General features: G+C 41.9%; 2 protein-coding genes across 2 annotated transcripts in view; both read right to left on the bottom strand.

Annotated features, from left to right (window-relative positions):
- The window catches only part of GNAI3 (G protein subunit alpha i3), a 39,143-nt gene extending 24,139 nt beyond the window's left edge, over positions 1-15,004 (bottom strand). Inside the window, exon 1 of the mRNA XM_007076419.3 lies at positions 14,742-15,004. Within this exon, the coding sequence (XP_007076481.1) occupies positions 14,742-14,859 (118 nt within the window). The 5' untranslated portion in view covers positions 14,860-15,004. The remainder of the gene's footprint in view (positions 1-14,741) is intronic.
- Positions 15,005-17,782: 2,778 nt separating this feature from the next.
- On the bottom strand, positions 17,783-20,560 carry GPR61 (G protein-coupled receptor 61). The gene is made up of 2 exons (XM_007099234.3): positions 18,935-20,560; positions 17,783-18,263 (listed from the first exon to the last, which is right to left on the bottom strand). Exon 1 carries the CDS (start codon positions 20,543-20,545, stop codon positions 19,190-19,192), a length of 1,356 nt encoding a protein of 451 aa, XP_007099296.2. The 5' UTR covers positions 20,546-20,560; the 3' UTR covers positions 17,783-18,263; positions 18,935-19,189.
- Between the last annotated feature and the right edge of the window lie 2,940 nt (positions 20,561-23,500).

The raw sequence follows: 23,500 nt of genomic DNA, 5'->3' as shown, positions 1-23,500 counted from the left end.
CCTGTCTTCCAAGTACGAAATCTAAGAATCATCTGGAACCCACTCACTCTTCTCTCCTTACATCAAGCTGTAACAAAATCTCTCTTCTTATGCATTTCTCAAATGAATCCTTTCTAATCCTCACAGGGCTGAGCCTGACAGTGTTACTATTATGTTACTGCTGAAATTTCTCAAACTTGTAGCTCAAAGCCCCTCTTTCTTATCATTTCCAAATGGCACTAATAACTCTCTAAATTCTTCTAACATTTTCTATAACCCTTTCTTATTAGGTCTGAACTCTTAATTTTTACCTCAATCCTCTTGTGTTCCATTGCTTTGGTAGTAAGTTTCCTCTCTAATAACATCTTGCTCTTAGGCCTTCCCAAAACTGCTTCCCATGTCTCATCTCCCTCCCCCAATACGTATTACATGATGTTTGGAACTTTCCTAATTTTATTCACTTTTTTTTTTTTTAATCTATCTTCCTTTAAAATTCATCACAAATTTGGAGCGCCTGGGTGGCTCAGATGGTTAAGCAGTTCACTTCGGCTCGGTCACAATCTCATGGTTCATGAGTTCAAGCCCCACATCAGGCTCTCTACTGTCAGAACAGAGCCCACTTTGGATCCTCTGTCCCCTTCTCATTCTCTCTCTCTCTGTCCCTCAAAATAAATAAACTTAAAAAGAATTCACAAATTTAAGCAGATATTCATTTTCCCATCTTCAATCTACCACAGTAAAAATATTAAAGAAACAAAGAATGGAATAGATACAAAGGAACTGCAAAGATACAACCTATAGCTTGGAGAGGGAGGAAGTAAAGAAGACTCTGTAGGCAGGAGGGATGGAAATGGTCAGGGTATAGGATACAGAGGGGAGAAAAGTCAGGAGGGAATGGAATCATTTCGACTTAGAAGACTCATCCTTAAAACAGTATGTATCTAAAGGACATCTCCTATAAAGAGGAAGAAAGGATTGGGGAGGGGAGGGGAGGGAAGTATGGAGATTTTTGAGAGAAAAAGGAGAAAAGGAGCCAAATTAGATGGTCTTACTCACAATAAAAGGAAGGCAATCTGCAGAGGATAAAGGGGTAGAATTAATTTAGAAAATCTTATAAACAATCAAATAGAACAAGGTCAGATGAAAAACAATTCACCAGTATATACTCTACCATAAAATCATTATATTTACCTAAATACATCCCACATTTCATTCTTAAGGAGCTCCTGGTGAGGAGACACCATCACATGTTCCCCCTATTTCTTCCCATAACATAAATTATGGGCATGAAAAATGAGAGACGGTGACAATGTCTTTGCAAAACTTTTAAAGGCCAGTGAAGTGCTAATATAAGTAAATAATTATCATGAGCAAATACATTCAACTTACATACGCACTGATTTTAAAAAATTAATTAACCCTAGGGCACCTGGGTGGCTCAGTCAGTTGGGTATCCGACTTTGGCTCAGGTCATGATCTCAAAGTTTGTGGGTTCAGGCCCCACATCAGGCTCTGCGCTGGCAGCACAGGACCTGCTTGGGATTCTCTCTCTCTCTCTCTCTCTCTCTCTCTCTCCCTCTCTCCCTCTCTCCCTCTCTCCCTCTCTCCCTCTGTCCTTCCCCCACTCTCAATCTCTCTCAAAATAAACTTAAAAAAAATTTTAAAGAAATTAACCCTAAAAGATGGTTGATATTCAAAAACACAGTCACTCGATGCCTTCTCTTTCTTCTTTCATTTTGACTAAAAGAAACCTTACAGCCAGTCCAAGCAAGGTACCGGAGTATATTATGCTTTTTTATACTCCTGTGCCTTCAGACACAATGAATTTCCTTATCTGTAAAACAAGGGTCAATAGGAGATGTTCAGAACAGTACCTGGTACATAGTAGGCACTCAATAAATGTTAACCAGCTATTATTTGTGAATGCTGTTTTCACTGTTTGGAATACTACCAAGTAATATTAAGTCCCCAAAAGTTTAATTTAATAAAAACTCCCTAGATAGTGTATGTTGGTTCAAAATCCAGCAGAAATGGTAAAACTACTTAGCAGCTATTTCACAATAATAAAACCCTAGATGGAGGCTGGATTCTCACACTACAACCGAAACTTAGAGCCTAAATGCCACAGCAAACTGTGTCAAAGCATTAATCATTTTCTCCACCCTACCATGAGGAACAAAAACACTCTCTTCTTTAAATATATTTTCAGCCCTTAGATACTCCTAACTACCTCTCCTCCCACACTTCTCACCCATCTGCACTTCTTACAGCTTTTCTTTGAACGTTCCTCAAAGGTTTTTGTACCACTATCATGGGTACTAGCAGTTATTCCAATAGCAACCCAAACATCTCCTTTTCCTTTTTCCTTTGTGGAGAAATCTTGAACTCCTAGAAGTTCAGCATTTTAAGTAGGGCATAGCCCCCTTTCTAGAGGTCTGCATAGCTAAGTCCCAATATGGCACTATTTTTAGACAATCTTCTAGCCAGTGCTAAACCAAGATACTCTTCTTGGTCTTTCTACAGCCCACCCATGCTCTCCCTTCCACCCCTTCCAGACACATGGGAGCATACGACTAGATCACGCATAGACAGCCTCCCACCCACAATAGGCTGAAAGCCTGATCAGCAAATATATTTGATTTTTCTAACTTCACTTAAAAAGATTTTTTTAGTCAATGATACCATGTCGTAATAAATTCAGTGGAAAAGCAGATTTTAGTGCTAGCTCTACAATGACTACCTGTGTGACCTTGGGCAAGTCACCTAACTTCACAATGCCTGTCTATCTCCTTATACATAAAATGTGAAGGGCTTTGGCCTAGATTGCACTCTAACATTCTATGACTACAATTATTATAATGCTAAAAGTAGATTAAAACTCTACTTCTGACACACAGAGGCTTCAGATCAAACCACAGATCCACATCTTCCTATTATCCACGTCTTCCTATTTAACCCAACCATTCAAAATAGCTGCCATAATACAGTGATCAGCATGCTCTCCAATCACCCACTCCTGCTCAAGACTGGACAAAAAGTACAAAGAATTAAAGAGTGCAGCAATGTAAAGAAGTAAGAGTTATCTGGCAGCCAACCTTCTATATTTGTTTTTCAGGGTATTCTATAATTACATAGGCTCAAACTAACAGAACATTCAAGTTAGCAATTCAAGTTACATTGCTTTTCTTAAAAAAAAAACAAACAAAAAACAAAAACAAAAAAATATGAGTACCTCTAACTAAAGATCACAGCAGCAGTCCATGCTGTTTCTAATAATAAACTTATCTACTGCTCCCATTGATTTCTTTTTATTAACAGGCATAAGTAACTAACAAAATGAAAATTCAGATTAAAGTTAAAAATGACATTCGTTCAAAATGCTTTTCAAAGTACCATACTTAATACAAAAACCAGTTGCTCCCGAATCAGTAAAAGAAAAGGTTAGCAGAATTACAGACAGGAAAAACATTATGTAGCAAATAAAGATTGTTATTCATTCTTTTTTTTTTTTTAAACAAACATTCTCTCAAATGTGCCTGGAACTGGTGGACACAGAGACTTCAAATACAAAAAAGGAATGTGTGGTCTCATGGAAAAGTTAGATCTATTTTTCTTAGGAAATTAGTAAGTTTCCATAGCCTAAAATATCAGAATAATCACTTCACCCAGCCCCTGTCCCTCCAAGCAAGCCATGCCTCTACATATGAACACCGTTGAAAACCTACTCAATTCAAACTACAGCTCTCTGCTGAAGCCGTCTTCATTCCCTCTCCACGGAGTTACTACTCCCACTCTGATGGCTGACACAGATTCTACCCTTTCGGCATGAGTCCCAGAGGTTAATTTCCAAAACTAAGTCCCAAACTATCATTCTAAGCCACTTCACCTCATTACCTCTAGCCAAGTCTGTCTACTCTAAAAAAAATTATTTGCTTGTCTTTCCAACTCCTAATCTCCTTGCTTTTCATAAACTGCTAATTGGTTTTCTTGATTTTGATTAAAATGGTAATGAAACTCTTTCTAGTAGGATCTGAAAACCCTTCCACATCTATGTACTTCTCCCTTAAGGGCATGCAACGATGCTCAACCTGGCCCTACGGCTTAGTGTCAAACACCATAACACTAATATTTGGTCAAACTACTGTAATTACTTGGGTTTGAACCTGTTTAGGACTCCATTAGTCCTAAACTCAAAAGCACACTCCTAGAAAGCACCAAACAGTGCCTTCCTTCTTTTTGTGTTTCTACTCCCCCACCCCATCTAGGACAGAGTAGGCACGTAATAGCTGTGGGATGAATGGCTTGAGTTTCTGTGAGATTCAGTAGTTGCCTAATCACATTTTGTAAATGCCAGCTGCAATGGATGGAATTTTCAATGTGGGCAGTTAACAGAAGATTTCCATTCCTTTGCTATCTTTACTCAGCCCTACACCCATGCCTGGCTAGGCCTTCAACTCTCACCCCACAAGTATACCTGACAATAAATATGGACTCACCCACAAGGCTTCTATTCTTCTTATTCCCCTCTAAACCTTACTCTCAAATTCTACCCCAGCACCCTTGCACCCACCATCCGCTTCAGTGAAATAAACTGCTATGAATATGTCCTGAACATCCTGTGTCCCAACATCTAAAAGAGCGCATGGAACATAGTGAGTACTCAAATGTTTGTTCAGTGAATGGATGAATGAATATCTTAAAGGTAAGAGATGACAGTAAGTTGTGACTGGGACAGAGATAATGGGTCTCGTCTGTGAAAAAGATTTTTCTAGGAAGCAATCACATACCCACAACCAAAAAGGCTTAAAGCACATTTAAGAAGTTTCTGATAAAACTAAACTGACATAGTAGACATAATTTCAGAATATATGCCTGCCTATATCCCCTAGAGATATCCCCACCTAGCTTCCTCAGTGGGCAATTGCCTACAAGACCTAAGCCACTCCCCAATCTGTGATTGGATCAGGAGTAAATACCTGACACAGGAATCACCCAGTCACAGGCTGACAAATGGCCTACACCCTGTGTGACCTAGCTCCAAAAGATGAGTAGGACCAATGAGATTATCTGAGGAATCTGCACTAGAGGATACAGAAAAAGTCATCCTAAACTATAAGATCACAATGTGTAAAATCCTAGATTAATGAGGGGGGGGGAAAAAAAAGAGGCAGCTCACTCACTTTAGAATATGAAAATGGTAACTTGAGTGTTGCTAAAGATCATGTGTCCCCTTTGGGCAGCTGGCCAATCAAGAGGGAGAAGTGGGGTTTCTTCTACACTTTTGTGGAATATAAAAAGAATGCTTAAGGGAGCAGTTATTTGTAAGCAAGGAGGGGAGGATTATCATGACTGCCTCAATGTTCTGATTTTGGACCTGGTGAGTAAATTTCCTTTTATTTCTTTAAAAGCAGAGCAACAGGAGCGCCTGGGTGTCTCAGTTGGTTGGGCGTCTGACTTCAGCTCAGGTCATGATCTCACAGTTCGTGAGTTCAAGCCCCACATCGGGCTCTGTGCTGATGGTTTAGAGCCTGGAGCCTGCTTCAAATTCTATGTCTCCCTCTCTCTCTGCTCCTCCCCCACTCATGCTCTGTCTCTCTCTCTCCTTCAAAAAATAAATAAAAACATTAAAAAAAAATTTTAAAGCAGAGCAAAAATTGTCATTTTAGTGCTGATGCTAAATTATATGGTATGTATATCTGACATGATTGAAAACTATTTTTGCAAAGGTGTATTTCTTTCTAGCTCTGCCTCAAAACTTTTCTTGTGAGATAGAAAATGTAAAATACTCATTTTTAACCCATACAGAAAATTTTTTATATATAGTGATGTCCTCCAAAATTAACTGGAATATCACATCCATTCATCAAAACCCACATTTTACATTTAAAAATTTTACATTTAAAAACGTTAGAATCAGATCCCTACTTAAGTCTCCTAAACATTGATGGCACATACAGCACTTTTCTATACGTCTATTTAATCAAATATAAATGCCACATCTAAAAAATTCACAAATAGAGGGGTGCCTGGGTAGCTCAGTTGGTTAACTGTCTGACTTCGGCTCAGGTCATGATCTCATGGTTCATGGGTTTGAGCCCCAATCGGCTCTGTGCTGACAGCTCAGAGCCTGAAGCCTGCTTCAGATTCTGTGTCTCCTTCTCTCTCTGCCCCTCCCCTGCTCACGCTCTGTCTCTCTCAAAAATAAATATTTAAAAAAAATTTTTTAATTCACAAACAGTAAAATACTATAAACTGAGTTGTCAGGTCACAAAGATGCCTACAATTCCAATTTCCTCTACCACATAAATGTTCACCAATACTGAAAGTCAAAACTCAAAAGTGTGGAGTTCATATATATATTTACTTTTACTAACCTTTTGCTACAGCATGAATAGCAGTGGAATGGCAAAAAAAGGCAGCTAAGAGGAAGGAGAATGCAAAGTCCCTAGATGATTTACCTCCAAATTATATCTATATTCACCTCTATAAAATAAAAATATGGCTTAAAAGACAGCTACTAAAATTTAGAATCAACCTCTCCAAAGCCCTTGCACACCTTTCCAGCTTTTTCTCCCACATTCCTCCTATACCAACCCTTCATCCCAGGCAAATCTAACTAGTTGCTCACTCATGTTTCTGAGCCTTTGTATATACTACTCCCTCTGTGTGGATGCACTTCCCTCTAGTCTTTGTCTTAAGAGTTCCTATTTATCCTTCAAGGTCCACCTCAAATGTCGCCTCCTCTAGGAAGACTTCCCTGGCATGTTTCTTTCTCCTCCTCCCAAAATTGGTTACTCCCTCTGTAACCACATTCCACGTATATTACCATGGTTTACTTGTATATCTCTACAACTTTAGCTGCTTAAGAGTTCTATTTCTCATTTATCTCCAGGCTAAAAAAGTACCTGTGCACATAAAAGATGATCTGAGATACCTTATCATAAATAAGCTCATAAATGAGCCTCCTCTGGATAGTGCAACACTAAAAACCAAAAAGTTCAATAAAAAGCAGCCTTGACTAAACGCAATGCAGTGTCCTAGATTAGATCCTGGAGCAGAAAAAGAACATGAGTGGAAAAACTGATGTAATCTAAATAATTATGTAGTTTAGTTAACATTAATGCACCAATACTATGCACTATTGTACACCAATATTATACATTGTTGACCAACATACCACAGCTATCTAAGATGTCAATATTAACAGGAACCAGGTAAAGAGTATACAAGAACTCTAGGTACTATCTCTGCAACTTTCCTATAAATGCGACATTATTCCGGGGCATCTGGGTGGCTCAATCGGTTAAGCACTTTTCTTCGGTTCAGGTCATGATCTCGCAGTCTGTGAGTTCAAGCCCCGCATCAGGCTCTGTGCTGACAGCTCAGAGCCTGGAGCTTGCTTCAGATTCTGTGTCTCGTTCTCTCTCTGTCCCTCCCCCACTCCCACTCTGTCTGTCTGTCTGTCTCTCTCTCTCTCAAAAATAAACAAAAAAAATTTTTTTGAAATAAAATGTGACATTATTCCAAAATAAAAAGTTTATTAAAAAAACTTTTAAGTAATCTAGAAAAATCCAAAAAAGTACAAATATTAATGAGAGTGTGAATGTGGATTTTAGTTATAACCACAATAAAAAAAATAAAAGGATGAGAAATATACTTCTCAGAAGCAGAGGGAGGAAGGACATTAGTTTTTAACAACCTGATATGAACCAAAAATACGTGATGATTTAGTAATGCTGAAAAATGGTCTAAGAGATTGGTATTTTTAAACTGAAGTAATTCAGTGTTTAATTTCAAAAGTACATAACTCAACATTGAAATAACTTCCATGGAAAGTTTAAGACTGCACTATCCTAACACATACATCAGAACTACATTATCTATGAAAATCATGATAGTAATTATATCATTACATCAAACAGAACCTTGTTTTGAAGTTAATGATTCCGACGTTCTAACTTCAGGAAATAGATGGGGAAATGTTCTATCAAAAGTGTGTCACTTTAAAACAATCCTTCTGTAATTTACAGTAATCTGTAAAACATAATTTCCAAGAGCCTGGGCAAAATTCATTTCCATACGACACTATTTAATAAAAAAATATAAAAACTAGAGATATCAATATATGACTACAACAGAAATCCAAACATAGTGTAACATAGTAAGTTCTTAGAATTCAATGGAATACTATTCAATTTTAAAATCCAACCACTGGGGCACCTGGGTGGTTCAGTTAGTTAGGCGTCTGACTTTGGCTCAGGTCATGATCTCATGGCTTGTGGGTTTGAGCCCCATGTTGGGCTCTGTGCTGATAGCTCAGAGCCTGGAACCTGCTTCGGATTCTATGTCTCTGTCTCTCTCTGCCCCTACCCCACTCTCTCTCTCTCTCTCTCTCTCTCTCTCTCTCTCAAAAATAAATAAACATTAAAAAAAAATTTTTTATATCCAACCAATACAGGAAATTATAAGATAACAAGAATCAAACTACCTTGCTAATTAATTTTAAAGAAGTCTGATTTAGGGGTACCTGGGTGGCTCAGTCGCTCAAGCGGCTGTCTTCAGTTCATATCACATTCTCCCGGTCTGTGACTTTGAGCCCCACATTCATGAGTTCAAGCCCCCTATCAGCGCAAAGCCTGCTTCAGATCCTCTGTCTCCCTCTCTCTCTCTCTCTGACCCTCCCCTGCTCACTCTCTCACACTCTCTCTCTCAAAAATAAACATTAAAAAAAAAGTCTGATTTAAATGGTCCCTATATCACAAGAGTAATAAGTGTTAACAGCAGGCCACATAAATAAAAGTAGGAGATACAAGCACAATTTAAATGTTAAGAGTGTATGTTTTAATCATGGTGAGACACCTGACTGTATAGCTGTAGATTTATATGAGCAACTAAAGAAATTTTTGAATAATATCTACTTCAAAGTTAAGCAACAAAAATTTTTCAAGATATAAAACACTAACATCATCCAAAAAACTCAGTCTTTTTGTATTAATATTAAAAATATTTACCCATTTGTGAATTAGACTTGGTGACAAAGAGAGGCCCATAACAGCAAAATAGTAACGGAACAATGAACACACTAACGTCTCTACTAGCTCTGAACAAATCTATTAAACTTTTAAGTATCTTCCAAGTCTAACTTGAAAATCAAAAGAAATCCATGTGTAAAGACTATACCCTTCTGAAGCTTGTTTCTAAGATCAACCAGGCCATTAGTCATGTACAACAAGTCAAAACAAATTTGGTCTTTTTGGTCCTTCTTGTTTGGTTCATATCAGATATATTCATTTCTGTTACAACTTAATAGTAGTAAGACATGAAAAATAGGATAGTTCCCTTACATAGAGCACTGTATAAAAACTGGGACAATTAAACAGTGATCCTAACACAATGTTATACAGTTCAAGCAGCTTGAATTACAGATAGGATACAGACGACTGCTAAGCAGGTAACAGGATAGCCCAGGTAGATAAAGGCTTAAAGATAACTCTAACTTGCTAAACACTGAAAAAGAATTTTACCAAAATGAAGACAATTAAAACTGGAGGGGAAATCAATCACTACAACGCTTTTCCTAATATTCTCTTGAAAATTTACATTATGGGCACTTTATGAATTTATGTCTTCCTAAACAGCTTTATTACATTAAACTAATTTCGGTCAAACTCAAGAATAAGAGAAATGACAACAAAAACAGCCCTCCTTATAACTCACTAAAATATTTTATCTGGCCGATAATATTAATATCGCAGACAAGAAACCCCTAAGATTGGACCTCATTGTACAGAAAAAGTAAAATGAAGCTCAAAGATTAGGATGAATCCCCAATTTTCAGTATCTTTGTTCTTTAACCCTACACTACATGGGATCATCTATTTATGAACTCAGTTACCAGTTCAAAGAACTGTCTTTTATTAGTGCTAGTCTATTACATTCTGCTGACTAGAAAACAAGTTTTGAAACAAACTTCAGTTATCTGAACCAATTTAGTGTCCCCTGCTCTATACACTTCTTATGAGACCCATATTTCTATTTTTTGGACTTTACTGCTAATCTTCTAGTTCCTGAGTACTTAAAATATCTTTTCCTCTCTACTTTCCCTGACAAGCCCCATTCTCCAATAAAATAAAACTAAACTAAACATAAGAAGACAGCATGGACAGTTGCAGCAATGATTCAAAGGTTACATGCCTTGTCAAATCTATTAAGTACTAAGACCCTACTCTAAGGTTATCTCTGTACTTACTTCAGAATTAGCATATATAGGGAAGATTACAATATTGTAACTCCTGAAAAGGACCATAATTTCAGGCTGAAGAAGTGATAAATGCATTTAAATAAAAGACACAAGAGACACAAAAAAGTGCTTATAAAAAACTAACCTATTTTTGAAATAGGACTTTTTATTTTTTATGCCAGTTTCTTCTTCTTCTTTTTTTTTTTTTTTTTTGTACTGACACAAGATGCATCCTCACAAGAAATGAAATAACGGTCTATGAATCTTATGCCAAAAAAATGGCAAACATTATAAAGAATACCATCCTATGAGAATCTAATGAAACTATGAAAGTATTACTGTTATTATTAAAGCAAAATGAATGCTACAGATTATAGGTACTATGGAAATTCAAATTAAGAAGCTAGTGTAACCTAAATTAAAGGAAAAGTTCAGTATTATAACTCTCTAAACATCAAAAAACACTACTTTCAATAATAAGCATATTCAGCCAGTAAATGCAGGTATTTAAATGTGAATAAATTGTATAAGGTTTAAGTGAATTAGATGATTCCAATCCTCTGCATGCAACTTAATTTTTGCCATACCACCCCCAGCAAAATCCTAAAGAACAAAGCATTAATCTCGTTTTGTATAAAACTATTTTCTCAAGATCCGCTAAGGGATCTTGATGTAAATGTAAATCTTTCTTTATATCAAGAAATAAAAATCTAAAGATAACACAAAACTAAATAATTCAATAACTTACAAAACCAAATGATAATATTTAATTTCTTTTACCACAAGAGTGTTATTTATTAAAATTCCTTGAAGACCTCCGAAAACATAGTATTTGAAAAAATCAAATTAACTGTCTGAAACACCCCTGAAAAAAGTAGCATTTTAAAATGATAAGCTTTCACAGACATTACCATAAAAAACAGAAGTTACCAATATCGAATACTTGCTTGCTAAGGATTTTACATACATTACCTTAGTGCATATTATGAAACAGGCATCATCATCCCCACTTTATGTATGTGAAAAATAAGATTCATATAGTTAACTTATATGCTCTGGGTCTCACAACTAGGAAATGAAAGTGGGAATTGAATTCAGTTCTCTGTGACTCTGTAAGCAGTGCTCTTACCCATTCTTACACTAATGCTTCCCAACTTTTGTCACATGATGGCACACACTAAAAATTGTATTTGTAAGCCTTACTAAGGTAAACTGGTGGAGCTTGGTGAAAATAATATATATTTTCCTTAGATCAAACACTTATGACATGAAAAATAAAATGCCAAGTATTACAGATGATATTAAACACTAATTGGCATAGTAAAATATTTTCATGTGCCGTGTTTCCAAAGTTTACAGAAGGAATCATACTAAAAATGTTCAAATATCATTTCAACTGTTGTGAAATTTTTAAGTTATGAAAATGACTTAAAGTTTCAAAACTATAAAAAAATTTACAAACAGCACACTTATATGCCATCCTATGCACTGCACTCTGGTTGGGAAGCTTTGCATAATATAATTTGTCTTTCCACAGAATATTATGATTAATTTGGCATTAGCAAGATCTTCCCAATAACACACCTAAAGGAAATTCAAATCAAAGGTAATAAAAAAATTTTAACATTCAAGTATTCCTTCCATTGAAGTATAATTCTTCCATTGAAGTATTACTAATTTGGCCCACACCAGGTTCTTAATTTGAATTTCTATAGTACCTATAATCTGTAACATTCTTTTTGATTTAATAATAACAATAATAGCTAGGGGTGCCTGGGTGGCTCAGTTGGTTAAGTGTCTAACTCTTGATTTCGGCTCAGGTCATGAACTCAGTTTAAGGGATCCAGTCCCACGTTGGGCTCCAGGCTGAGCATGGAGCTCTCTTGAGACTCTCTCTCTCCCACTGCCCCTCTTCCGCACTCACACTCCTCTAAAAAAAATGTTTTTAATAAATAATAGCTAATATTCATTGAGCTAATCCTATGTGCCAGGCTGTGTTTCACTTCACATTATTATCATATTTAATGCTCATAGCAGTCCTATGAAGTAGCTCTATTTTCTCCATCTTACAGATGAGGAAACAGAGGCAGAGAAACTGAGTAAGTAACTTCCTTACAATTAGTAAATGGGAACTAGAATTTGAAACAGTTTGACTTCATAGCCCTGGTTGTTAATCACTATACTAAACTACATTCCTCCAGATAGAAAATACCGTAATATTTAATGAACACATATTACATGCCAGGAGAGACAAAAGTAAGTAAATATATCTCAACTTAGATTAAGTTTGACAGTTTCACAGTGATGAAGTAAAAATGACTACATCAAAAGAGGTATTCTACAGAAAAAGAAAAAAAAAGGTATCTGCATACTGTGATGAGTGCATTCTGCTTACAGAAAAGAAGGGAAAACTTTAACTTCTGCTCATAATGATATGCTTCAAGCAAGAGCATCTGTGTCTGCAACCTATTTGAATTTGTTGATTTAACTTGCTCAAGAATATAAAAAAATCTTACTTAAAACAATGAAATTGATAAAAATTAAAAGCAAATGTTTTAGTACTTTGATTTTTACTTCCTGCTTTTGAAGTCCCTAAGTCATCATGTATTTAATGTTGTTTTTAATTAAATGCACTATTTATAAAGTTCTGAACAAAGATTTTTCCAGACATTTGCTTGCCTAAATTCTGCCTGCCAAATCCTGCCATTTGGAAGAAAGCCTCACAGTTTACAACTGTATTACACTAGGCTAATGTCCTAAGGGGATCTCTGATGGCCAATGTAAATCAAAACTTATAAATACACCTTTAATTTCATAACCAATCAATCAATACAGACAACATTAATGCCTTGGGTATAATGGTTTATATTAAGTGTCTAAAAAACCCCAAAGAGCCATGTCCAACATTAGCTGGTTCATGCTAGTTAATAGCAAATATTTAAGGAGCACCTACTATATGCCATGGACCATGCTCATCCACAAAAGATACCTGTTCTATAGAGAGTGGCAGTCTAGAACTACAATTCGAATTCATATGTTATAAAAAGTCAGATATTGAAACCAAAAGCTCAAGCTCCAATGCATAACTTTCCCCCTAGATCCAAAGAGCCGTTCCCAGTCGTCCGCAATCGACAAACCACTAGATACATTAACATCAAGAGACTAGCATGGGCACCCAGCACATCCTGGAATACAAAATATGCCTTGGGTTATGGTAGTGCATTCTGCCCTCTGGAGCTTTACACCCTGAAAATCTGGCAATTCTCCTAAAGCGACTCATTTTCCTCAAAAACCAATTGTTTTAAAAAGTTCTTTTGTTTACAGAAACCAATACTCCTACTTACTCTTCTCTAAAAGAATTGTAGAAAATACTAATAGTAAAGGAATCATGGCTTAACTTATCAGTAAGCTAATACCAGGGTCTATGACTTACTGAGTCTCTAAAAGCCAGTCTCCAAAATGTTTAAACTAATCGTGCGGAGCAAAATGCATCTGACTGTACCTAAAAACTGCTCAAAAGGAATGTCGGGTAAAATAAACAGTAATTTTCTGAAGCCAGTATTTTTAGTTTGAAGAAACCAAAAAAGATTAAAAAGTTCACCAGAAGTTTGTCACAGCTTTTATACTGTGTCCAATTCCATAATTTATCCTAAGATAACTCCATTCCCACTGCAGTCACCCCTAGCAACTATTCAGCAGCTCCCAAGTATGTAATCTTTTGTCCGCTGTATCTTTTGCCACAAACCTCAAACAAGCCAGTCCTTAGATTTCCTCAGCTCACACCACCTCCCCCCTTTATAATAACAAAGGAAAGAGTTATAAAACCTTAAGGGAGTAAAAATGATAGAAAAAGGTGGAAAAGTATAGACAGCCTCTGTACCCAAGCTCTTTTATATCTGAGAACTTATAATTTTATCTCAACCACACATCTTCACGTTCCAGGATAATCCAGGGTTCCTTCACCCTACCAACAGTTCAAATTGTCCACTCGCTAATAAATGACAGGGCCCTTATGTGACCACTCGGTCCCTGCCCCTTTATTTACATTAATCATTCAAGCATCCCAACTACATCCTGTCAAAGTAAGTTATCACCACGCTCCAAACTCATAAGCCATTCTACAACCCCAACAAACTCTACCCCGTCTTCTTTGCTATGAACACATTCTAACCCTCTGAAAAACCTTCCCTAATACCAGCTCTTCCTTTATGAGCCTTTCCCATATTCCTAACATGGGTCTCAATGTCCTACTGCCCCACACTCCCAAGCTCTCTTCAGTAAACGCAATTCCAGCACGGAGTCACACCCTCCCTCCAGCCTAATTCCTACAACTCCAAACCCCACCCCCTCCCCTCATCACGCCCTCCAGAGCTTCAGCCACCAACGAACACCCCGCCCCACGGCCGTCACGCCTCCAGATCCCTTCAGGGTCCTTTCCGCCGACTGGGCCCGACCCTCCTCAGGGCTCCCGAGTGCCTAGGCCCTCCCGTGCACCCTGCCAGCTCCGCCCTCAGCCCCTCACCGAGTAGCAGCAGCTTCACTTCTTTGGCCGCTTTCTCCCCGTCCTCCCGCAAGTTGCGGTCGATCATCTTGCTCCGCTCCACCGCCGCCTTGTCCTCGGCGCTCAACGTGCAGCCCATGGCGGCGGCGGGAGAGGGGACAGAGCCCGGGCTCACTCACACACCGCGGAGACTGCGACTCGGCTCGCTGAGACAGCGTCTAGTGCTGGGCGGCGGCCCTCTCCGTCAGCTCCCTGAGCGCCCGAAGGAACCGGATATCCGGCGTTTACGACACTTCCGGAAACGCCCCGCGACGGTTACTGCTCAAACCTGTCCAGCTGGGGTAGAGGAGGAGCAACGAAAAGCGGAAGTACGGGGAGAGGGCCGGTAAGGCAGAGCGGCGTTTCCGCGGAGTAGCCAGGTCTGATCGAGCTTCTGTTACGCCGCTCGACCTTAGTGCCTCTTCTCCTTTTCGGCTGCCTTATTTGGATAAATGGAGGAAAACCAGGGACTGGCTTCTCCCGTTCGTGGCACCCTCCTGAGGTCACACAGCAGGCTTTGGATTGGAGGTTGGGGAGGGTCCCAAATTAAGAGGCCACAGCCCGCGCCGGAATTTCTGCTGGGGATTTCTCACTGGTCGGAAAGCCCCTTTGATCTCTGGCTATGGAGACCCGGAGCCCCTTCCCAAGTGTAGGAAACTTTCTCTGCCAGGGTTGTCTCAGCCCGGTCTACGGGATGAGAACAAACTGCAGAGCCTGGGGCCCGGCCACGCTTCAAATCTGAGGTCTGTAAGACTGACCATGCCTGGGACCTTAGCGATCCCTTTCTGCCCTCCTTTGGCCCACCGCTTCCTGCTCTCAAAATGTACCTTGGTCCTTGTGCCGTTAGCTACGAGTTGCCAAGTGACTATGTTGGCAAAAGGCCACTTGAAATCGCCAAGATATTCTGTTACCTGAAAGGTAAGCGTGTAGTTCCTCCAAAAAATTTCCATGCCGCCTTTCTCCAATATAAGCCAGTTTTAGTGCCGATAGATGATCCTGCGTTAAGGGGCTTCGGACTTCTACCAAAATCAGTTAGCCTCAGTCCCACACCCCGAAACAAACCAGTGCATCCTGCGAAACTCCTACTAAAATTTCCCGTTGTAGTATCACACAAAAAGGGAAGTTCTAGTAGATTTGTTTCTCAGCTCTCTCATCACCTGAAAATAAATCCACTGCAAAAGCTGGAGACTCAGCCCTTTCACTCCTAATTCTGGGTACTACCGTGAAAGTGGTCCTAAATCACCCTTACTACCAAATAGCTGCACAAATACTCTCATCATACATTCTAGAGAGGAAAACTCTCGTAGTCCCCCAAACTTTCCCCTGGGATTAAAAACTATTTCCTTAATAGAATTTAAACCTTAGAAGATAAGGCCCCACCAGAAAGCTCTCTGTGGTGATGATTCATTAACTGGGGGGATTTCTTGAGAGCCACAATAAACAACTTCATCCACTATAATTTAGTAATGCAGGTTCTTCAAAGTTTAAAAAGCCTCCTACTCATTCCCAAATGACTGTTAGAATAAAAGGGATGGCTTTCTCATAATCAATACTTATGGGGGAATAGGGCAAGAGGAAAGGGAAGAAAAACCAATATTTATTGAGTACCTATTTGCCAGGTATGGCTAGGTGCTTCCACATGGTCATCTCTTTTCATCCTCACAACAACCCTGTGAGGTAGGTAATGTTACCCCCATTTTACAGATGAATAAATAGGCTCAGAGAAATTAAGCATCTTTCCCAAGGTCACACAGTGAGTAAGTAGATGTCTGCCTCCAAACTCACCCCTTTTCTACCATGCCACTATAAGATGTTACTTGGGGAGCCCTGATGACACAAGATTTTCATCTAGGCTTGAGGGTTACCCCAACACCACTGGGGTCCAGGAAAAGTGACAGGAAAGTTGTCTCAACCTGTTGATTCTTGAGCTGACTAGAGAAGTCAAATTTGGTCCAGGAACAGCTTGCACAGTCAAGGATTAAATAGCCAACTTTACCAAGCGATCCTGGTGACTAGAAAACAACTGGAAGGTGGTCATGGCAGAAATTGTTGGGAGAATTCTCAGCATAATAGAAGAGAAATTTTTGTTTCCTTCATGATCCACTCAAGCAGGGAAAAATAAATGGCAAATGAACCAGCATGTGTCAAATTCTGTAATAAATGCCAGTGAGATCACAGTGTCAGGAGATTTCAGCCTGAATTAGAGATACCCTTGCACTTAAAATTTTTTTGATATATTTGAAGGAAGGGTTGGAGGGCAAAGTCAAAGGAAAAGGAAAAATAAATTAACAAAATGGCTGCCAGGCAATGTTTAATGTCCCCCTCTCCCCATTCCCTCTCCCCACAGCCCCCGTCCCCAACACACACCTTTCCTGTTTCCATTGGACTCACACTGCCACCTGCTGGCAATGCTTAGGGCCTACTAGCTGATCAATGATGTTTGAAGAGGTTTTTTCCTGTTATCTAGGAATGAGGTTCCTCCCTTAACAGGTTTATCTTAAAAGGGAGGAAAGCGAGGAGAACTTGTTTTTCAGTCACGAAAGATTCTCCTTGGTATATATACTATCTAAGGGATTTCCTCAGTGTAATGGGTCCTAGACTAGAGTAAGTCTGGTGGTAGGGAGACAGAAACCTGTAAATTTTCCTAGATCTAAAGGGAGATTTGCTCAGTCTCAGTAAGTAAATTATTTTCCTCAACTAGGGTTTCATTTACAACCTTCACACTTTCCACACTTTCCACAGCCCACAGGAAGTTTCCATGTAAGTATCTTGCTGCAGTGGACTGAACTGCAATGTGTTCTTTAATATATTTCTCCAACATTCTTTAGTGTTTTACCAGATATAAATGCTCTGTAAAAATACAAGGTGCCTGATCAAATTAGACTATGAACTCCTCAAAGGCAGTGACTCTGTGTGGGTCCCAGAGAATACTGGGTATTCAACTATTATGTACTGAATTGGACTAAAATAGGAAATGTTGATATCAGTATAACTTTTTATAATAAAAATTATTTATTGGCCATTCAAAGGGCCCACTCCCACCAGCCCATCTTACCCTTTAATGTTCAATGAGTCAGGAATTTGTTCAAATACAGATCAAACCACCCTCTGGTCCTGCCTCAATCCTTTAGTGTTATTTGATTCAACAGAGGGAAGTGGATGGACAGGTAGTCCCAGATGAGTGTCCTGTCCAATTTTCAACTATTCCCCCTGCTTGAAAATACCACCACCAATACCAACCAACAAGTTCCTATAGTCTCAATCAGTAAACAGCTGAACCCAACTCTTGTGCCCTCTCTCCAACCCAGGGCTTCGGGTAGGAGAGAGATTTAAGTCTTTTGTCACTGAAGCTAATTTTGAGAGCGATGAATGGGAGAAGGGAGGCATTTAATGGACCATGGAAACCCCACCCTTCCCATTCCCAACCTTAGTCTCTTGTACCCGATTGTCCAGGGGGCTGGAGGTGGGTCACTGCCATGAGGAGAGAGATCAGGGAGGCCAATCCTAGAAAGGGAAAAAAAAAAAAAAAAGATTTACAGTTTTATTGGTCAAGGTGATTATCTGGCCTCTCTGTATCCAACCATCTTAGCCATTCAAATGCTAACCCCCACCTTCAGCCATCCAACTCCCAATCTTTCCACTTCTTCATTCTAAAAAAATGAGGAGAAAGAGCCATCCTGTCATATCCTTGCCTTTGCTGAGATCAAGCCCCAAGTTTGATCTCCCATGTGAAGTAGAGCGACAGAAGAATAGAACAGAAGGGCTCTTCCTCGAGGGTGGGAGAGAGCTGCAGTCAGCTTTCCTGCCTTCTACTCTCTGTACCCTGGCTGCTATTTCCCCCTTGCTTCTGGCCAAACTCAGGAAAGGAATAAATCCAGCTGGCCCTCAGGTCTAAAACTAGAAAAAGAGCCATTAACTCAAATGGAAACATTTGGCTGTACTTTATTTCATTCTTAAACCTAGCAAGGAAAGGAGAAGACAAAGATCATTTTCTTACCTTGCCTGAGTGGAGTTACTGCCCTGGACAATTGCACTGAAAAATGAAATATCCTAAAGGATCCCCAGTTTAACTCCAAACCTGGCCTGCTGCTCTATACCCTCCAACTCCTACGCTTAGAGAGTTTCCCTGCTTCCTGAGGCATGGAAAGTTCACTGGTTGAAAGGCATTATCTCACCTTGGTGACCGTTTATTCTCATTACCATCTCACCAGGTTCCCTCCCCCAGTAGTCAAGGATCAGAGCCATGTCCAAGGCTTTTGCCACACATTCATCCTGTTGGCATTGTTCCTGACCCAGAAAACGCTAAGCAAAAGCTGTGTGCAGAGACCCCAGCCCCAGCCCCTGCTAGCTGGGAAAAGGTGATTCCACAAGATGTTCCTTCAGTCGTCAATGGCCCCAGCCCCATCTCCCTCCAAGTGTCCAGAAGCCCATCAGGATTCCAGTCGAGGTGAGGGGGCGGGCCGGAGGTAGCTGTCCGACATGATGATGTCGCTGGTGAGTTGTTGCTCCAGGAACTCCGAGGTCTCCTCAGCTATCTGGCCTGGAATTCGAAAGTCAACGGCAGGTGGTTCCTGCTTGGGGCTGGGTACGGGTCGGGAAACCCAGGACTCGGAAGGACAACCAGTACCCTGAAGGAACTGCAGGAAGTTCTCCTCAATGGAGCCCTCCCGGCTAGGTAGCCTCAGCTCCTCCTCCGGAGCCGGCTTGAAGAAGCAGACAAACTGCTTGCTGAGCTCGCCCCGGATCTGCCGGTTGAGACATCCATAGAAGAAAGGGTTGGAAGTGAAGCAGAAGTAGCCGATCCAGGTCACCACGTTCTCCACCTGCCCGGTCGAAATGGGCTGAGCACTCAGGGCCACGTAGAGGTGGAAAGAAAAGTAGGGCAACCAACAGAGCAGAAACTGTCCCCCCACAGCTAGGAGGACCACCGCAGCCTTCCCTCCCCCGAACGTCCGGTGCGGAGTGGTCTGGGGAGCCCCCGAGCTGGTGACCATGGTGGAGCGGCTGCTGAGAGACTCGGAGCGTTGCCGGGGCGTCTCCATCCACGTGGGCAGCGGTCCGTGCTGCATGGCAGCCACTCGAGCTACTCGGAACATGCTGCAGTAAACCACAAGGATAAGGAGCAGAGGCAACAAAAAGTAAAGGGCAGCAAAGACCACCACGAAAAGCTGGCAGTAGGCACTGTGGCTCCATTGGAGTGAGCAGCCTGGGGGGGTGCTGGGCGCTCCCTCCTCCCGGGAGACCCTTCCCAACACTGGCACAGAAGCCATGGCCAAGGCTTTCACCCACACACCCACCAGCACAGAGGCCACCAGCCCCAGCGTCATGCGCACCTCGTAGCGCATGGGGTGGACAACGTAATAGTAGCGCTCCACATTGATGGCCGACACCGAGAGAATGGCCAGGCTAACGAAGCATATGCTCAGGAACAAGTAGAGGCGGCAGGCGACCTCCCCAAAGAGGTCATGGTCAAAGAGGGCAGAGCTGGAGAGCATGGCCAGGGGCATGAGGGTCAGGGCGGCCAACAGGTCCACCAGGCACAGGTGGAAGACGAAGACGAATTTTCGGAGGGCAGGTGTCTTGGCGATAACAGCCATCACAGCGGCGTTGCCAGCCACAGCGATCAAGTCCAGCAGGAGCATGAAGAAGAGGGCCACAGATTCTGAGGCCACGTCCCGCAGCCCCACCTCTGGGACCCCACTGGCAGTAGAGGGACCTGGTGTTTGAGGGACCCTCCCCAGAGTGGAAGAGTTCCCTGATGACTGGGGGATGGGAGAGGACTCCATGGGGCCGGAAGAGGACACCCAGGGCACCTCCCGTCACAGGCCCATCCCCCATCCTAGTCCAGTGACCCTGGGATGGCCAGCCCAGGCCCAGGCTTCCCAATTTGGTGTGTGGGGATAGGGGGGGAGGGCGCCTCCTGCTGGAGCCTCCTGGACAGGCTCTTACCGCCAGCCTCCCAGGTCAGACTGTGCATAGAGAACGGAGGGCTCAGAAGCTCATCTCTCCTTTCTGGAAGATGGTGGCTCTGGTCCACTTTGGTGACATCGAAGAAGCAGGAGATGTGAGAGATGCTGGAGCCTCACTCACTCAACACTCCACCTTCTGAGTGGTCTCGGGCTCCTTGTTTCTTTTCCTTTCCTCTGTTCTCCATACCCTTCTCCCCTCTCAGGGATTGTTAGCCAGAGATTCTAAATCCTCTTTCTCCCTCTCCCAGGGTCCCGCTGAGCTCCAGGATAGTGCCCCAGTTTTAAAGTTGCTTATGTAAATTTCCCGATCTCTTGACTCTCCAAATGGCAGGAGCTGTTGGGGAGTAGAAGGGACACAGGATCTGGTTTCCAGTTTCAGGTCTGGGAATTGCTAACTCTGTGACTCTTGTGAACTTCAGTTTCCTCACAAAGACATCTGTAAAATGAAGAGAATAATATCTACTTCACAACTGTGTTTGGAGGGTCCGGTGAGACTTCATAACAATACTACCAATAAGCATAACATTTACGTGGTGCTTTCCACATGCCAAACCCTGTTCTAAAGCACTGTACGTAAATAAACTCATTTTAATCCTCACACAACCTATGAGGTAGATGCTATTCTTATCCCCATTTTGCAATTGATGAAACAGGCCTAGAGAGGGGAAATAACTTACCAAAAGTGGCAAGGTCTGCGTGTGTACCCGCAGCCCAAGCACTCGGGCTCCAGGGCCAGTACTCTACCCACCAGACGGTGCCCCCCACGGCGGCTGGAACGCAGTAGGCATTCGATGAATAGTCGTTGAACTTGAACCATCTCTAAAAATGTCTGTCAGTGTTCTGGGGCTCCCATTTGGAAGAGATCACCTGAAAGGGGGAAGGACCTTGCTTTAGTCTCCTGTGACATCACCATCCCCCCAGACACAGAGTTGCCATTTGGGGAGTGTTGAAAAGGAACAGTGAAAACAAAATGTCCCAGCTGGAAGGAAGCTGGGATGTCAGCTCATCCAGCCTCCACTGCCCCCCAAGCCAGAAGGGGTAAGTCACTTGACAGCTGCCCTTCCTCACCCACTCATTAGCTTCTCAAGGCCACTGTGCCCCTGCAGATGGGAAAGGAAATGCTCCCAACCTCGCACTCCCCAGGTCCCAGGTCTCTGATCACTGGAGCAGATCCCTGGCCCAGAGTCCTCCTGGTCCTGGACTGTTAGCAGAATCCAGAGTAAGGAGGGAGGAGTAGGTGTCTAAGAGGGGCACAGGGGTGAGAGAGGCTAGGTCACTGTTATCATGGAAATAGGGGAGCATAAAGCAGAGAAGGCAACTGAAGGAAATTGGGAGAGGACGAAGTCTGGGGTTTCAGCGTCCCTCATTTCTGATCAAAGGGCAGATCAAATGTTTTATGTGTCTCGTTATCCATATTAAGTTTGCATATAATTGAAATAATAATGCAATTATAAATTATTTTCATTTCCATATCCTATTCTTACAGTCTCTCAGTATAATGTGTGAAGGTATGCAAATTAGAGGCAAACTATGGACATGCCAAGTCTGATGGTCTGTCTGTAGACAAGTCACAAGTTCCATGGATCACAGTTTCTTCATCTGTAAAATGGGAAGGTTGAACTGGACGACCGCCAACTTAATGACTCTGTGAGTTCCTGGGCTATAAAGGGCCTTGTGGTCGCTCAATTAAAAAACCCATCGTGGGGCATCTGGGTGGCTCAGTCGTGACTTCGGCTCAGGGCATGATCTCGTGGTTTGTAATTTCGAGCCCTGCATCAGGCTCTGCACTGATGGTGCAGAGCCTGCTTGGGATTCTCTCCCTCCCTCCCTCTCTCTCTCTCTCAAAATAAATAAACTTAAAAAAAAAACAACACATCATTTCTCTGACTGTAATGAAGTGGACCATGTAAGGCAGACAGGCCCCATTCCCTCTCCATAGTTACAGCCTTACAACCACCCTTGGGTTTTGGCATTACCACCAACCTTGCACTAATGCATGCAATAAGTACTCAATATAACTTTGTCAATTATATCAAACTCAAACTTATCTGTTAAATCCCTGCCCCCGAGTACGTACTCCCAAGTACACTCAGTAGATCAACTATGTGTCAGCCAGGGGACTCTGCTTTGGAAAGGGTAACCTGGGCTCCTGGACTTGGGGCAGCCCTAACTTTGGACAATTGCCTAGAGAGATGCCTTTCCCCGGGGATAACAGAAAGCTCGTTTCACAATTAAAATGGCCACATAGGCTCAGGGTCTACAGAGAAGGTGAAGAGAGGGCTCAAAAGTGGAGACATCAGCTTCTCACAAGACAGTCTGACAGGAAAAAATGCAGAGAGCAACGCTAGGGGAGGTGTCCTTGCCCCTTACTCTCCAGGCCGTGACTTCTTCGTCCCTTCCACCTGGGAGTGGGGCCCAGAAGATGTGGCTCTGAGGCCTTGGGAGCTGAAGGATAGGCCTCCCGTGTTTGCATGGACATCAAGAGTCTGCCAGCAAGGTGCACCCAGGGTCCCAGACTGAGGGAAGCAGACATGGTATCCACGTGGAGATGGAGGGGATTCTGTGCAGCCATGATGGAGCCCTAGGCAAGAAGGTATTGGACGTTTCTCGTTTCCATAGCCCCCTCGGCCTTGCCGGTATCTCCACACTGACTCCTAAATACCAGGATTCCAATTTACCTCCTAACAGATGGACCAACATTCCTGCTCCCCAGCACCCTTCTCACTGATGGGGGGGGGGGGGGGGGGCGTTGGGGATGAGAAGGTTGTGCAT

Source organism: Panthera tigris, chromosome C1 (assembly GCF_018350195.1).
Source record: "Panthera tigris isolate Pti1 chromosome C1, P.tigris_Pti1_mat1.1, whole genome shotgun sequence".
Taxonomy (NCBI): Eukaryota; Metazoa; Chordata; class Mammalia; order Carnivora; family Felidae; genus Panthera; species Panthera tigris.
This window is presented reverse-complemented; position numbering and strand designations above follow the sequence as displayed.

Excerpts from the sequence above, each read along its gene's own strand:
- GPR61 (XM_007099234.3), bottom strand. The coding sequence starts at position 20,545 with ATGGAGTCCTCTCCCATCCCCCAGTCATCAGGGAACTCTTCCACTCTG.